The sequence below is a fragment of the Oryctolagus cuniculus genome, chromosome 8 (genome assembly GCF_964237555.1).
Source record: "Oryctolagus cuniculus chromosome 8, mOryCun1.1, whole genome shotgun sequence".
NCBI classification, from domain to species: Eukaryota; Metazoa; Chordata; class Mammalia; order Lagomorpha; family Leporidae; genus Oryctolagus; species Oryctolagus cuniculus.
In genome coordinates, this window is record NC_091439.1 from 55048532 (window position 1) to 55063445 (window position 14914).

Sequence of the window (14914 nt, forward strand, 5' to 3'; positions counted from 1 at the left end):
CAAAAGATTTTTCTGAGTTTCTGAAATTGAAAAGGGAGAGAAATAATGCTTTGGCCCCATGATCTGTGAAAGCTGAAGTATGTGAACCACCAAGAGGTCATGGATAGACAAAGATATGCCAAATTACAGGTTTTCCCCAAACTAGACGAGTCCAAGAAATTAAATGATGGGTCATAGTGGGGAAAATATAGTTGGGAGGCAGCATGGTATCAGTTTGCCTGGATTCAAACCCCAATTCCACCTTCAGCAGCTACTGTGACATCTCTCAACTCAAATTTTGGCTATATAAAATGCTATTAATAAACAGACCTAGGGCTATTTTGAAAATTAAATGAGATGATGTAGGGAAAAACTCAGAGCAGGTAACTCTATACCGAATAATTATGGCTTTTTCTATCAGTCAGGAGGCCACATGACCTTAGAATATATCTTTTTTAAAATTGTTTCTGATGGAATTATTCAGGAGAGAGTGGCAAAGGATCCTTTCTTCTTATTTTCAGCTCAAGTTTATGAAAGTTCTCTAGGCATTGGGAATACAATGAAGAGCTATATTCCCTGTACTCCTAGGACTAAGAGATTTAGGAAGACAGACAATTTCACCAAAGCACAGTAAGGGCCATGTGACTGGGGCTGTTCTCTGAGAACATATTTTCTGAGAATACAGAGCTGGAACAGCTAATGCAGGCTCACCGTGGAACTGGTGCAGTAGCACTGGGCTGTTTCCCAGAGGCTGAGGAGAGACAGCCAGTGAGAAAAAGGAGGAAGAGCCTTCCTGCGCATGCTGGCAGGTGATTGCAGCAGACACTGTGAAACAGAGATGGGGATGATGCTGAGAAAGGAGCACAGGGTCTTGTGGCTGAGATGAAGGGACCATGCTTTAAGAAATGCCAATTAAAGGCCGGCGCCGCGGCTCACTAGGCTAATCCTCCACCTAGTGCCAGCACACCGGGTTCTAGTCCCGGTCGGGGTGCCGGATTCTATCCCGGTTGCCCCTCTTCCAGGCCAGCTCTCTGCTGTGGCCCGGGAGTGCAGTGGAGGATGGCCCAAGTCCTTGGGCCCTGCACCCCATGGGAGACCAGGAGAAGCACCTGACTCCTGTCTTCGGATCAGCGCAATGCACCGGCCGCAGTGTGCCAGCCGCGTGGCGGCCATTGGAGGGTGAACCAACGGCAAAAGGAAGACCTTTCTCTCTGTCTCTCTCAATGTCCACTCTGCCTGTCAAAAAAAAAAAAAAAAAAAAGAATTGCCAATTAAAAGTGGTCAGTGGGTTTTTACCACGGAATAACATGATTGGGTTCTGATTTGTAAAGGGTTATGTTTCCCGCAGCATAGACAAAGAGGCAGGGAGAGCCATCAGGAGGCTCCTGGGGAGCTGCAAGGAGGAGCATAGATTGTTAGAATGCAGAGGGATAGAATCATTAGGACTTGGAGATTGATTTCATGAGATGCAGGTGAGAAAGTGAGAGGACAGTCCTGTGAATTAGGTTGCCTACTCCATCTCTGTCTTGGGAGACAGAGTGAGCAATGTGTCATTCACTGAGCAGCCCAGGACGAAGCTCCTCTAGAATCAGTCAGTCTGAATGGTGGATTCAAGGACTTGCTTAAGCCAACAAAGCAGTTTCTCTTGGGAGGCTTTGTATTTGTTTATGTAAGTCCCATCCTTGCCTTGGTGGGTCAGACGGTATTCCCTTGGGCTGCTTCATTTAGTATAACATGACTAAACCCCAGTGTTTTACATCAATTTCATCTGCAGTAGATCTTTGCAGCCAGACACTCATTATGCCTCAGAATCTGTTCTTTTTAATTCCTAGAACTCTTTTTGAGTCCTCTTACCCAAAAAAGAGGCCTAGGCTAGCAATATTAGATTCAAGAGTTATGTGAGTTATTGCATAGGAAATAAACTAGGAAAATTCTATGTGTGGTAGTCATCCTAATGAGTAATAATACACATAAACATTCCAATGGTTCTAGAGATCCCACTTGATAAACAGCCAACCAGACGAGCTTGGTTGAATCTGACTATTCTAGATCACTTTAAAGGATTTCCCCAAAAAATAACATGATTAATTTCCACATAATTAAAATTTTGTAGAATGTGCATCAAAAAATAATATCCACCAGGTTATATGATCCTTCTGTTATCTCATCAAAGTAGCTTCACTACTAAATGCCTTGTAAACCAAAGTGCCACTGTCCACCTCACCAGAGAGGCTGCAATTGCAGGCATAATGTCCATGAGAAACCAACCAGCTTCTAGAGACATGTGGCTTTAAATGTGAAGGAAATCAGACACATTGAAAACCTGATGAAAGTGATCCATCATCTTCCCATGGGAATAATTGCATATTTTTATTTACACATAAAATCAAGAGATTTAAAGTCTCTAAATCTCAAAAAATTCTTGGTCTCTAAAGCACTAAAGCAATTTAGCCAAATTAATGATGGCCAAAGTAACAGTTTGAAATCAAAAGCCCTTTGCACATGGTGTGTATGTGAAGCCCATCCTGGGAGTACGAGAAGCCAATCTCTAAGACCAGTTGTCTGTTAGATTCCAGGTTGGCCTATGGCTCTGCAGCTGGCAGTGACTTTCTGAACCCTATTACATACCACATTGTTTGATGCTGCTGTTTAATGAATCATCAAAGATTTTCTCCTTCTGAAATTCAGGCTCTCAATTATCTGATTTGAATTCCATATCAAAGAGCTTGAGTAATAGTGAAGGAATCTGAAGAAAGAATGTGTTTATGGTAGAAAGAACACTAAACCAAGAGACTGATGGTCAGGAATTTTTTTCCAAAATTCATTCTTAATTAGCTATGTAATCCTACAAAAGTTACTCTGTTTCTTTGGATTTCTCAACTACAGAATGAGTATAATTATTCCTTCTCTCTTTGTCTCACAGTGTTGCTCTGTTGAATCCATAAGAAAATGCCAGTGAAAATACTTTGGAAATTATGAGCTTATCTATAAATGAGAGAGATGGTGATAATGATGGCAGACCTAGCTATAACTACTGTGGATGAGACTCAGGGACTTATTCACATGTCTTTGGCACTGTGATTCATCACTCAGAAAATGAGTTGTATTTGCAGACAGCTTGAGTCAACATTTCCTACAGGGAGGATGTCATAATGGGGAGAGGGCAGGCTGTCTGTGGTCCACTGGGAGCCTTGGATCTCCTGCAGTTTTGCAGCACACTGATAACTATGGACTCTAAGATGGCCTTCATTTAAAGAAACTCATGGACCACTTATGGACAAAAACATGAATCAGCGTGTAGGGTGGCATTCAAATCCTAGCAATGTGGGAGAGCATCAAGTACCAAGTTTTTTAAAACAATAGCCTATCATCATTGCACATTCAAGATTTGAGTTTGAATAACCTCATCAAGACTTAGATCCTCTTCAAAAGCTTCAAGTGTCATCTACATTAAACCCTCTCACAAAAGTCAAAGCTTAAAGGGACTGAAACCCATGAATAACTTCCATTTTATACCTCTTTCTCTGATCTCTCTTCAATTTCCTTGACCGTTGAGATCTTCCCTATTACTTATGTTCCATTAGACTAGAGTCAAAACAGCTCTGTTATCTAAACACATATATGCTCTGTGGCCATCAGTGTCCAAGGTAGAGAAGCATAAGCTTGGCATAAGTTTCAAGTTAAATCTTTTGTTGTGTCTTCTATAAAGTTGAACCAATCGTGAGAGACAAAAGGAGGAAATGATAAAAATACTTTAGGTTAGATTATACTCTAAGAAACTATATGGTTTAGAGAAAGGGGCCCTCAACCTAAATATTAATGATCCTTGTTTTACTCTGCCTTCTACAACATATACAATAACTGGGAAAGTTACTTAACCTCACTGAACCTCAACTTCATTATCTGTAGAGTAAATCAGACAATATTCTCCCTGCCTACCTCACAGGGTTGTTTGGGGATCAAATGAGATCAAATTTTATATCAAATGTGGAACAGACATAAGGCCCTATTATACAGTTGCATGTCATGACCCAGTCCAGCCTGAGTACACAGTATCAAGGCTATGTGAAGTTTTCCTCTCTCTGAGTAAGGAAAAATATTTTGAGCTAATTCTAAGAAGGAAGAAGACTGTAAATTACTGCTGATAATTCTCTAGACCAGTTATGGATTCTGACATATTAATGATTTGTAAAATTTATTTACTTAATTGTGACTAACTCTTTTAAAATGCAAGAACAAGAGCAGAACACTTTACAATGCATTCCACTTGGTGAGAGTAAATATTGTTTTAGTTACACATGTGAATATGTGTGTGTACTTGGTCATTAAATAAAATGCATTTTTTCCTATGGAAAAAAAATTTCCTACAGAGGTATCTGACATTCATGGCCTTTATGTGTGGACTCTATTTACCACTTGATTTATAGTGTTGCCGTCAGGTTGATGCTACATAATGTAGTGGCACAACTCATAGTTAAATTGCTTCCCACAACTCTTTGTAAATTCAAGTAAATCAATTAGAGTAACTTATTGGGGCCAACACTGTGTCTCACTTGGCTAATCCTCCACCTGCAGTGCTGGCATCCCATATGGGCACTGGGTTCTAGTCCCAGTTGCTCCTCTTCCAGTCCAGCTCTCTGCTGTGGCACGGGAAGGCAGTGGAGGATGGCCCAAGTGCTTGGGCCACTGCACCCGCATGGGAGACCAGGAAGAAGCACCTGGCTCCTGGCTTTGGATTGGCGCAGCGCTGGCCATAGCAGCCATTTGGGGAGTGAACCAATGGAAGGAAGACCTTTCTCTCTGTCTCTCTGTCTATAACGCTACCTGTCACATTAAAAAAAAAAAAAAAAAGAGTAACTTATTGCATCAATTGCTTCATCTCTGGGAATTTTTTGATTCTTTGCAGTTCCTGTTTCCTTGCATGGAAAGCAATGTCATTACAAAAGTTAAATTGCAGCTTCTAGCTAGGTTTTTAAAGAAATTAGAGGAAAAGCATCATCATTATTAGTTTCCTTCCTAAGGATACAAGAAAGAACTTGGATTCCCCCTTAACTCCAGCTTCCCTTGCACAACCTCAGGCCTGTCCTCCTGTTCTGTCTCTACAGCTCCTTTCAGGAGCTGTGTCCAGGGCAAGTGTGAACATATTTATACATTAGTTATGGCAGGGACCTCTCATCTGTAATGTTTTCCACACTATCAGCAAACCCAAATGACATCCAACAGGAAGTATGTAGAGGAAGCAAACAATTCCATCTCCGTTTCTATACTTCAGAGGGTCATTTGGGAACAAAATTAAATATATTTTTAAACCTTCTTGAAATAAAGTTCTTCCAAAGGGTGATATGTTGGTGTAGCATAATTTATGTTGCATCTAAGCCATATTGAGCAAGCTAACCACTGTAAAAATATCTAAAAACCTAACACATTTTTCAAAATCCAAATAATTATATGCTAAAGAATTTAAACAGGGGTTTAGCTGCTGGTAAAGCTGCTGCCTGCAGTGCTGGCATCCCATATGGGTGCTGGTTCATGTCCTGGCTGCTCCACTTCCGATCCAGCTCCCTACTAGTGGCCTGGGAATAGCAGCAGAAGACAGCCCAAGTCTCCTGGCTTTGGTCTGGCCCGGACTTACTCTTGTAGTCATTCCAGGAGTGAACCAGCAGATGGAAGGTCTCTCTCTCTCTCTTTCAAATAAGTAAATAAATCTTTAAAAAAACATTTAAAATTATACCTGAAAGTAGAAATTAGGAACTGTAACTAGCTTTAGTTATTCTACTAGCATTTGTTACTTAAAATGTATTTATTTATAAACAGCCAGTACATATATATGTGTATATATATATATATAAAAGATATTATTCCCATCTGCACAGCATTTGTATTCAAGTGGGAAAGAGAATCAAAACTGGATGTAAATTGATATGTAATTATACCTTATGATGAGTTTAATGAAGGATGCATGAGAGAAGAGTAGGAGGTGAAAGGGTCTACTTTGGCTGATCAGGGGAGGGCGATCTGAGGACATGGCATTTAAGCTTGGAGCTCAAGAGAAGTCTAGGCCAAGGGAGGCGTGTCTGAAAAAGGATAAATGCAGGAAGGAGCTTAACATGTAAGAAGACTTTGGTTACATACTAAGCAGGAAAGTGAGTGGATGAGAGTCATTATTTAATGGTAATAGAGGCAAAAAGAAAGATCAGCTAGTGGCTACTGTAATAGACAAGAAATACTAGCTGTTTGAAACAGGTTGGTGGAAGTAGAGGAGGGAAGTAGACAGTGGAGAGATGCATTTAGGAGGCAGACTAGGTAGATTTGGTGGAAGATTGGAAATTGGGGGTGAGGCAATGGGAGAAATCAGAGATGACATTATGCCGCCTCAAAATAAGGAATGTTGAATTGTAGATAATTAAGAGGCAGTGTGGGATAACAGTAAACTATAGCTTTACAAAGATAAAATGCATCCTCTTTCCCTCTCTGCCAGGGAGAATAAATGCTAACCACTGGAGACAATTCTAGACTCTTATGGCCTAGAGATCATTCTGGAGCAATCTACATTAACAAACTCTACTAACTAGCCTAGAGTTGCTGTTTATTTGTCCTTCCCCAAGTTGCCACCAGCAGAGACTCCAAATCCTTTTTCTTTGTCTTGTCACTTCTCCATAAATGCACTGTTCTTTATTGAACATACTCTACAAGCTGGAATTCAAAGCCACTTCTTTGAGAGCTGTTCATTCCCTGGGTATCTGCCATGTATATATGAAATACACATTAATAAATTTCTATTGGTTTTTCACTTGTTAATCAATCTTCTATTATCAGGTTCCAACTGAGAATTTATGAAAGCTGAAGAAAAAAATTATTTTTCTTACTCTACATCCCCTGTCTGGCTTGGGCAAGCAGAGAGTGAGGACCATGCACCAGGCCCCAGGTGAGGTCAAAGGTGACTCACCAGACTCCCAGGCATCGTCCACTGCCTTGGGCTGTAAGAGTGGATGCACTACTTTAAGTGCACCAGGTGGTACAAATGACGTGTTGAGGTGAATTCTAACCATTTCCTTCCCAGTGTGTTTGTTTGCTATCCAAATTGTCCTCTTTTTCCATGTTGAATAGAAGATACGGTCACCAAAAAGGGACATTGCAAATAAATTGTGCCTAAAAAACAACCAGAAAAAAAATAAAATAGCAAAATATTTGTCCCTTGGCTTATTAAATTCTCACTCCACTTGAATTTATTGGCTGAATTTAATCACCTACTTTGCAATTATTTCTCATTTAGGTTTAGAAAATTATATTAACTTTAACATTTCATTAGTGTCATCATTACCTGAACTAATTGGATGTCATTCTAGCTCCAGCCCCATTGTCTCATCCTTCTGCTAGCTACCATCACAGAAGTGTGATGAACATGGGGAAGAAAATTGTAACAGGGTAAAAATGATTCTGGCTTCATCAATTTCACACTTCTGTCTCTTGCCACACAAGTTAGACAGACCATTGCTACTGTGACAGCAAATCATATGAAACATGGGTGCATAAAAAATATGACATTAATTCCAAAAAGAATAATTATGACTAACATGTGAGAACTTATTGTATGGCAAATTCTGTTATTTTTCTGCATTTATTTAGTATTCAAAATAATCCCAAGAAATTATTATCCCCACATTAACAAAACCTGAATATAAAAAAAGTTATGGAAACTATGCAAAGTCACTTGTCTAACAAATGATAAATCTGGGAACTGAAATCCAGTTTTCTGGACTCCAAAATCTACATGTCAAATAATTATACCAGGTCAGCTAACAAAAGTAAAGTTAATTCATCACACTAACTTCAAATGATGGCTGTTTCATCTGACACCAAAAGCAAAACTTACTGTGCTTGATGTTTGCTACAGTGGACAGAGCCCCCATCATAATCACAAGAGCACATACGAGCACTGCTTCCATCTGTGTTGTGCCCAATCCAAAAGAGTCGCTTATCAAACACATCCAAGGATGCAGCTGCTATTCCTTCTGGTATCTCCAACAGAGTCTTCACTTTCACACCATTGAGATCGGCTCTGTGAAGGCTGCCGGCCAACTCTGAAGACCAAAATATAAACCTAAAAGCAAGCACATGACATGGACCAATAACTGAGGGCATGATCAGTCACCGAAACAGCCAGCTCACTCAGTGTTCAGCAGCTCCTAGCTTCTGCAGAAGATGAGTTTGACTATTTTGAATGAAAATTCAATTCAACAAGTATGTATTACTCTTTTGTGGAAATTCAACATGACTTCACGTTAGACGAGGTATGCTTCTATAGCAGAAAGCTATGGTAGTTAGCAATGTTTGTAGAGGGAGCCTGCTTTGGTTGAAATCCAGGCAACTTCCCTGTTGAAACTGCTGTTTGGGCACTAGAAAAGAGGACAGTGGGCTCAATGAGAAGGTCCCCTGAGTTCAAAATGTTATGACTCTACAAATGTTTCATTAGATTTTGAAATATATTTCCGTGTCTGAAAACAGAATTTACCTTTCTACTGGATCAACTGCTATATGTGCAGGATATTTTAAGGTGCTTAAAAGAACGTAGGAATTGTTTCCTTTCATATCTGTTACTGTAATGATTCCTTCCTGTTGATTTAACCAAATAATTTCTTCATTTATCCAATTTATTGCCATTCCAGAAACATTTTTCTCTATATTGCACACTCTCTGTAAAATCAGATTTTAGAATTGTTGTTAGTATTTCCCATTCACAGTAAAATAGTTTATTGTTATATATAAAAAGTCTACTATTTTAAGTACTCTTCATTTCTACATAGCCCCAAATTGTTTAAATGATAAAATAGTCACAGATGCTGTGCCTTTGTTTTGCTGCAGCAAAATTAATTGCCTTCATATGAATACTACTGGGCCTAGTACTTCTATCAGAGCTGGAAATTATACACTACTGAAATTAGGCAATCAATTATAAGATATTGATAACTTCAACTATTGTATCAGTGGAATTTCAATGCCACTTGTAAGATAGTTTATTCAACTCCCTTTGCTGATAGTATTTTCTAGATCCTTCCCTGGACTCAGGGTCAAGCTTTGCCAAAGCAGTGATATGAAGTCAACGAATCTCTTTTTGGAATCCATATTTTTCTTCTGGATCCTCCTCTTCCATCAGGTTCCTCCCCTCTACTATCCCTGGTCTCTCATCCTGTAAGCATTTCAGAGCTTATCTTTTACTCTCCTTGGGTTGTGTTCCCCACTCTCTCATGATAGAAACAACCAAACAAAATCTCTCTTATTTCCTAACTCCAACCATGGGCAGGCAAACCAGTCTTCTTGGGACACAGAGGGTGCAGGGTAGACAGGGGCCCTGATTTGTACCATTGGTGATTTCCATGGTGGAAATAGTCCCACCTTCTGGAGTTCCAGCTACCCACACAACATCATGGAACTTGGGAGCTGGACAGAGATTGCACAGTCTCATGAGCCCATTCTATGCCTGCATCACACAAAGTAATCTAGCCAAACCATTTTACAAATTGCTGATGTATCTATTAGCTCATCCAGGAAAATTAAATTTTAATGGTTATCCTTTATAAGCAACATTTTATCCCAAAGTGAGACAGGGAAGTAGAGGAATCAGTCGAGTCACCTGGGGGTAGCGCCCATTATCTCGAGGCCTACAGGATATAGGTTTGGTTGTTCTTGCCCTGAAGACAAGCAGATCCCATTCCTGGACCAGATTTGTAACAGTTTAGAGGGTTAAGATTGATCTGGATTCTCCTCCATCTCATTATATGCTCACTGTCATAGATTAGCTTGCCAAATAACACACCTACAGCCACCACGACAGGAATCACCAGACCATTTAAGGAGTGAAAAGCAGCAGTAGCTAGATTCTGGGAAATCTTTATCTGCTTCCTAGAAAATCCATGAATATTCCTCCCTTTATTAGAATGTATCACCGTTTTCATTAAACAACCCATATGATGCTAAACACAGTTCAGAGACAGGCTGCTTCTCTTGGAGTGAGGTCACATTCTAACTATAGTGTATGTATTTTCACTCTCTCAAAAAAACGCTTGCTGTTTGCAGTTTACTGCTCTCTGACTCAAGTATGACTCCTTTCTTGTGGTGAAGTCAAGGCACCCTCACTACTGCGCACCAAAGGGAAGAAATACAATAGTGGGATTTTAGACATTAGGACAATGCTTTCATAGGACTGAATGCAAGTTCACAACGGACTGACATTTTTTCTCTTCCTGTGTCAGATTTTTAGACTCAAAATTTTGAACTGTGTACCAGATGGCTGGAGAATAATGAGTAGCCACCCTTGTTAAAAGTGAGATTAGCAAGTATTAGAGATGTGATGAGATGGCTTAGCACCTAATTGGAGATTTTATGAATAATTGGAAGGAAAAAGGTTTGGTTTTGGGGGAAAAAAACAATGAGCACTTTATGTTGGGAATAAATGCTTAAGATTTCTCATGTCACACACTCTTTAATCCATCTCCAGTGAATTGAGAGAACACTCCTGGGTTTCATGTAAAGGTTCCACCAGTTAAAAAGAAAGATAAAGGACCCTTTGTATGTACTTAAAATGAAATACTTTATATCTGTCACTTGCTTTTTTTCCAGAGTGCAAACACCTTGAGAACAAAAAGAAAAACATTTTTTCTTCCTAAATATTAAGTGTTGAAACACCTGACAGACATTTTCTAAGGATAAACAGGGCTTCTCGGCCTCAGCTGACATCTCACACCAGCTCATTCTTCATCGGGGGCTGCCCCAAGGTTTGCAGGATGGTTGGCAGCATGCCCGGCCTCCACGCGCTAGAGGCCAGCCACATGTCCACCCCCCAACCACATCCAGGTATGACAGCCAAAACTGTTTTCAGGAACTACCAGATGTAGCCTGAAAGGAAACTCATTTCCAGCTGAAAACCACTGGGACAGAAAATAATCATGCTAATTATCTGTTTTAACTATAATATGATAGTCTGGCTTAATAAACTTAGTAATATTCAAAATTCTACTCATAGCCTTATTTTCTCCTTTGGGGGGTTTCTAAATATCAACTGGGGAGCTTATTTAACAATATGGTACTATAAATGCAGATTAATGAAAAATCTGCATTTGCCAGACACACATTTAAACCATAATACACTCTTCATTTATCTGTATGGTAAGAGTACAGTAGATCCTATAAGCCTGTACAAAAATTCCTCACTTACTGTGGGTAATGGGACCTTACCTCTTGCCTTGAGCCATTCAGAAAAACTCTTTGTAAAAATTGCCTTTCCAAATCCACCCAATAGATTCTTTCCTCTTTGTAATGAAAATCCATGATCACTGAGACACCAGCATCCACTACCAATTCTTCATGATTTGTTCCTTCTGGGTCAATCCTAAAGATGCTATTTCCATGTGAGAAAATTAAGAAAGGTGCAGGACCTGAGTAGGGAACAAAAAATCAAGCTGTATATTTTCAATGATACATTATCTGCTTTAGAGAAAATATTTCCCTAAGACAACCAACAACATAATTAATTTTTAATTCCTGATTTTATATTTTAAATAAAAATTCTTGTAGGTAAAATAAGATGTTCACAATTAATTTTGTAAAGCATCTTCTCCACAAGGTGACTATTAGAAATGAGCATGCCAATTTGTGAAAAATGAACTATTTGAAGAAAAAGGCATTTTTTACTCTCATCTATAAAATGCCTCTTAATGTTCAAAAAGAAACCACCTTTTGTGCTCTATTGAGATAAGGGGCTGCCTGAATGTAGGTTTCAATTGAGTAAATTGGAAATGAAATTGCAGATATCATCATTTTGGAGATGATCCTTGCTTTCCTCTAACCTTACCTTATGACCACAGCCTTCAGGGTGATGACATAAAAGATGGTGAAAATGAGAGATCTCAAGAGAAAAAAGGAAAGATATGAATGCTGCTCTGTGAAAGTTCTGGAATACTTTGACTTGGTTAGGATTTCCACTTAAAATCCAAGATACCCAGTTAATTTTGAACCACATATCCAAGTAGAGCATCTATGATCCAAAAATCCAAAATTCAAAGTGTTCCAAGATCAGTGCACATGTAGCAGTTGATCTAGTAGATGTCTGCATCATCGCACGTGGAATATTCCACACCTGACCCCAGATGATGGGTCACAGTCAAAACTCAGGCATGCTATGGGGTGGATGTGTGGCCTAGCAATTAAGACAACTGCATATGGAATACCTGGGTTCAGTTCCAGCTCTGGTTCCCAATTCTAGCTTCCTGCCAATATCCTGGGAGGCAGTAGATAGCTCAGATAGTTGGATTCCTGCCACCTACATGAGAAACCTGGATTCAGTTCCTGACTCCTGGGTGTAGTTGTGAGTATTTGGGAAATGAATCAGCAGCAGGGAAGTCTCTCTCTCTCTCTCTCTCTCTCTCTCTCTCTCTCTCCCCCTTTTTGGCATGTTCTCTCTCTGCCTCTCAAACAAAACAATTGTTTTTAAAAGAGAAAATGTGTACAAAAACTTTGTATAACATTACCTTCAAGTTATGTGTATAAGGTGCATATGAAACATAAATTATTTTCATGTTTATTCTTGGGTTCCAGCCCCAAGATATCTCAGCAAGCATATGCAAATATTCCAGGATGCAACATATTCTGATCTCAGGCATTTTGAAGAATGAATACTCAAATCTATTTTTGCATGGGACATACAATAAAATGTTATTATCTATTGACTTGAAATCCAAATTTAACTGGTGGTAGACCTCACTGGATGACTTGGTTCTTGCAGGGCCTTCTTCTGCAGCGTAACCCTGGACCAGGGGTTCTATGTTGCTCAAGGGGATGGCATTGTGGTATAGTGGGTAAAGCCACTTTCTGCAGTGCTGGCATCCCATAGGGGTGCTGGTTCAAGTCCCAGCTGCTCCACTTTCAGTCCAGTTCTCTGCTATGGCCTGGGTAGGCAGTAGAAAATGGCCCAGGTCCTTGGGCCCCTATACCCGTGTGGGAATACCTGGAAGAAGTTCCTGGCTCCTGGCTTCGGATTGGCATGGCTCTGGCCATTGTGGTCAATTGGGGAGTGAACCAGTGGATGGGAAGACCTCTCTCTCTCTCTCTCTCTCTCTCTCTCTCTGCCTCTCCTTCTCTCTCTGTGTGTAACTCTGACTTTCAAATAAACAAATAAGTCTTAAAAAAAAAAAGGAGGGGGGATGGTTGAAGTATCCACTCTGACTCCCTAGTCATCAACATCTGCTTGGGATACTGATTCCTTCTATGGGGGTCTCAGCACCAATTACTGAGTGACTCCATGCTGAACTTGACTTAGATGCTCTGAAGTGACTGAGCTCCATCACCTGAACCAAGGATGAGGAGGCTAAAGCCATTGGAGTAGGAAGGAGACTGGAGGAGACTCAGGCTTGGTAAAACAGTCATTAGTCTGTACTATGCCTGAAATGACAGATAAGTTCATGGTTTTTCAGACTTATCAAGGACTCTATAAACACCATTGTGCAGTACAATCTGTGGGTGTGAATATCAGCAGAGTGCACATGTTTGTACAGCTTAAGCTTTCCCACGTCAAAACCTACGGCATTTATTTTGGGTGTAGTTAAGTAAGAGGAAGAAACTAGAAAATCAAACATCATTTCTAAGGGACACAAACCCAAAGACAGCAAACAGTTCAGAGCAAATCAATTGGAACCTCTGACTTCTCAACTTGGGCATTAGCAGGAGATTTTCAGGCATTAGAAAGTAGTCCAGAATGTTTGGAGCTTTTATTAGTGACTACAAAGAACGGAGGTCTCCATGGAACTGAAGATCAGTTACAAACAGCAGGTCTGGATTGATGGGGTAGGTGGTGCAGACACATAACATTTCCCTACCTGCAACTCTTCATCCCCATGAGTCTATGAGAGGACCCTGAACAGGTAAGTGAGAGGAGAAACTGACTGTCTCTGTATGCCTCAGGAGCAAGGGTTCATGGGAACTGGTGAATACACATATGTGAGAGCCAGCTTGACAAGGCACTCTTTGGCCAACACTGCCACCTGCCCTCACCCTACCACAGATTTCTCGTCCTAAATCTGTAGACAAACCAAACACTCACAGGACAAAGAAGGGTAAAAAGGGAGTTCCTGGACCTTCAAGATTCCATGACACCAAGAGAAGAGTATGGCCCCGTAGGATGATGGGCCCCTGTAGGAAAGCCTCACGCTGCTGGATCTTGGCTAGGGGGCCTTGAGGACCACTCCCTGCGGACTGGCTTGCATAACAGCTTGGGTTGTACAAAGTGCACCAAGTTTCATTTCCTTCTGAAAGATCACCTCGTCTCCTTTTTTCAGCCATGTGACTTAAAAAGGCACAAATGCTGTCCTCTCAACTTATTCATTAAAGTCAAAATTCAGGGCAGGTGAAAGAGAGAGGTCAGGTGACTGAGAAACAGTGCACGCACGCAGAGAGAGAGGTCAGTGGATTTGAATTTGAGTCTGAGTTCTGGAAAGAACACTCTGAGGCACCATTTTGCTTCCAGAAAAATGCAAATGATAAGTTGCCTTCTTAGACCTTGAGTAGTGGTAGAAATGTGTTATCCAGAGCAGAAAACAGCCCTTAGCCCACCGCCAAAATCATTCACTTTCAATTGAAAAGGTTTATTTCCAGCTTCCGAGTCGTGAATGGAGGCTAGAAGGGTCTGCAAAGTTAACAGAACTTCCCAGAGTCAGGTGTTTCAATGCTCCAAGAAGGTGGGTGAAGAATGTCATCAGAATAATAATAGCAAATTTATTATCTGGTATCTCTGAGGCAGCACATGAAATGCATTATTTTATTTAATTGGATAATACTTGGAAGTAAATTATTATTTCCATTTTACAGAAGAAACTGCAGTTTAGAACTGTGCATGTGCCTCAAGTCACAAGGCCAATAAACAACCTAGGTCTTTTTCAGCACAGAT

At 40.3% G+C, this 14914-nt stretch overlaps 1 protein-coding gene across 4 annotated transcripts in view; it reads right to left on the bottom strand.

Annotated features, from left to right (window-relative positions):
- The window catches only part of EGF (epidermal growth factor), a 97372-nt gene that overhangs the window by 69288 nt on the left and 13170 nt on the right, over window positions 1-14914 (bottom strand). For 2 of the 4 annotated variants that reach the window (XM_070047749.1, XM_017347349.3), the window contains exons 2-5: window positions 11212-11411; window positions 8492-8673; window positions 7853-8080; window positions 6926-7128 (exon numbers count right to left, since the gene is read on the bottom strand). In XM_070047749.1, coding sequence (XP_069903850.1) covers window positions 6926-7128; window positions 7853-8080; window positions 8492-8673; window positions 11212-11411 — 813 coding nt within the window. The remainder of the gene's footprint in view (window positions 1-6925; window positions 7129-7852; window positions 8081-8491; window positions 8674-11211; window positions 11412-14914) is intronic. The other 2 variants (XM_070047750.1, XM_070047751.1) reach the window with 1 other exon arrangement.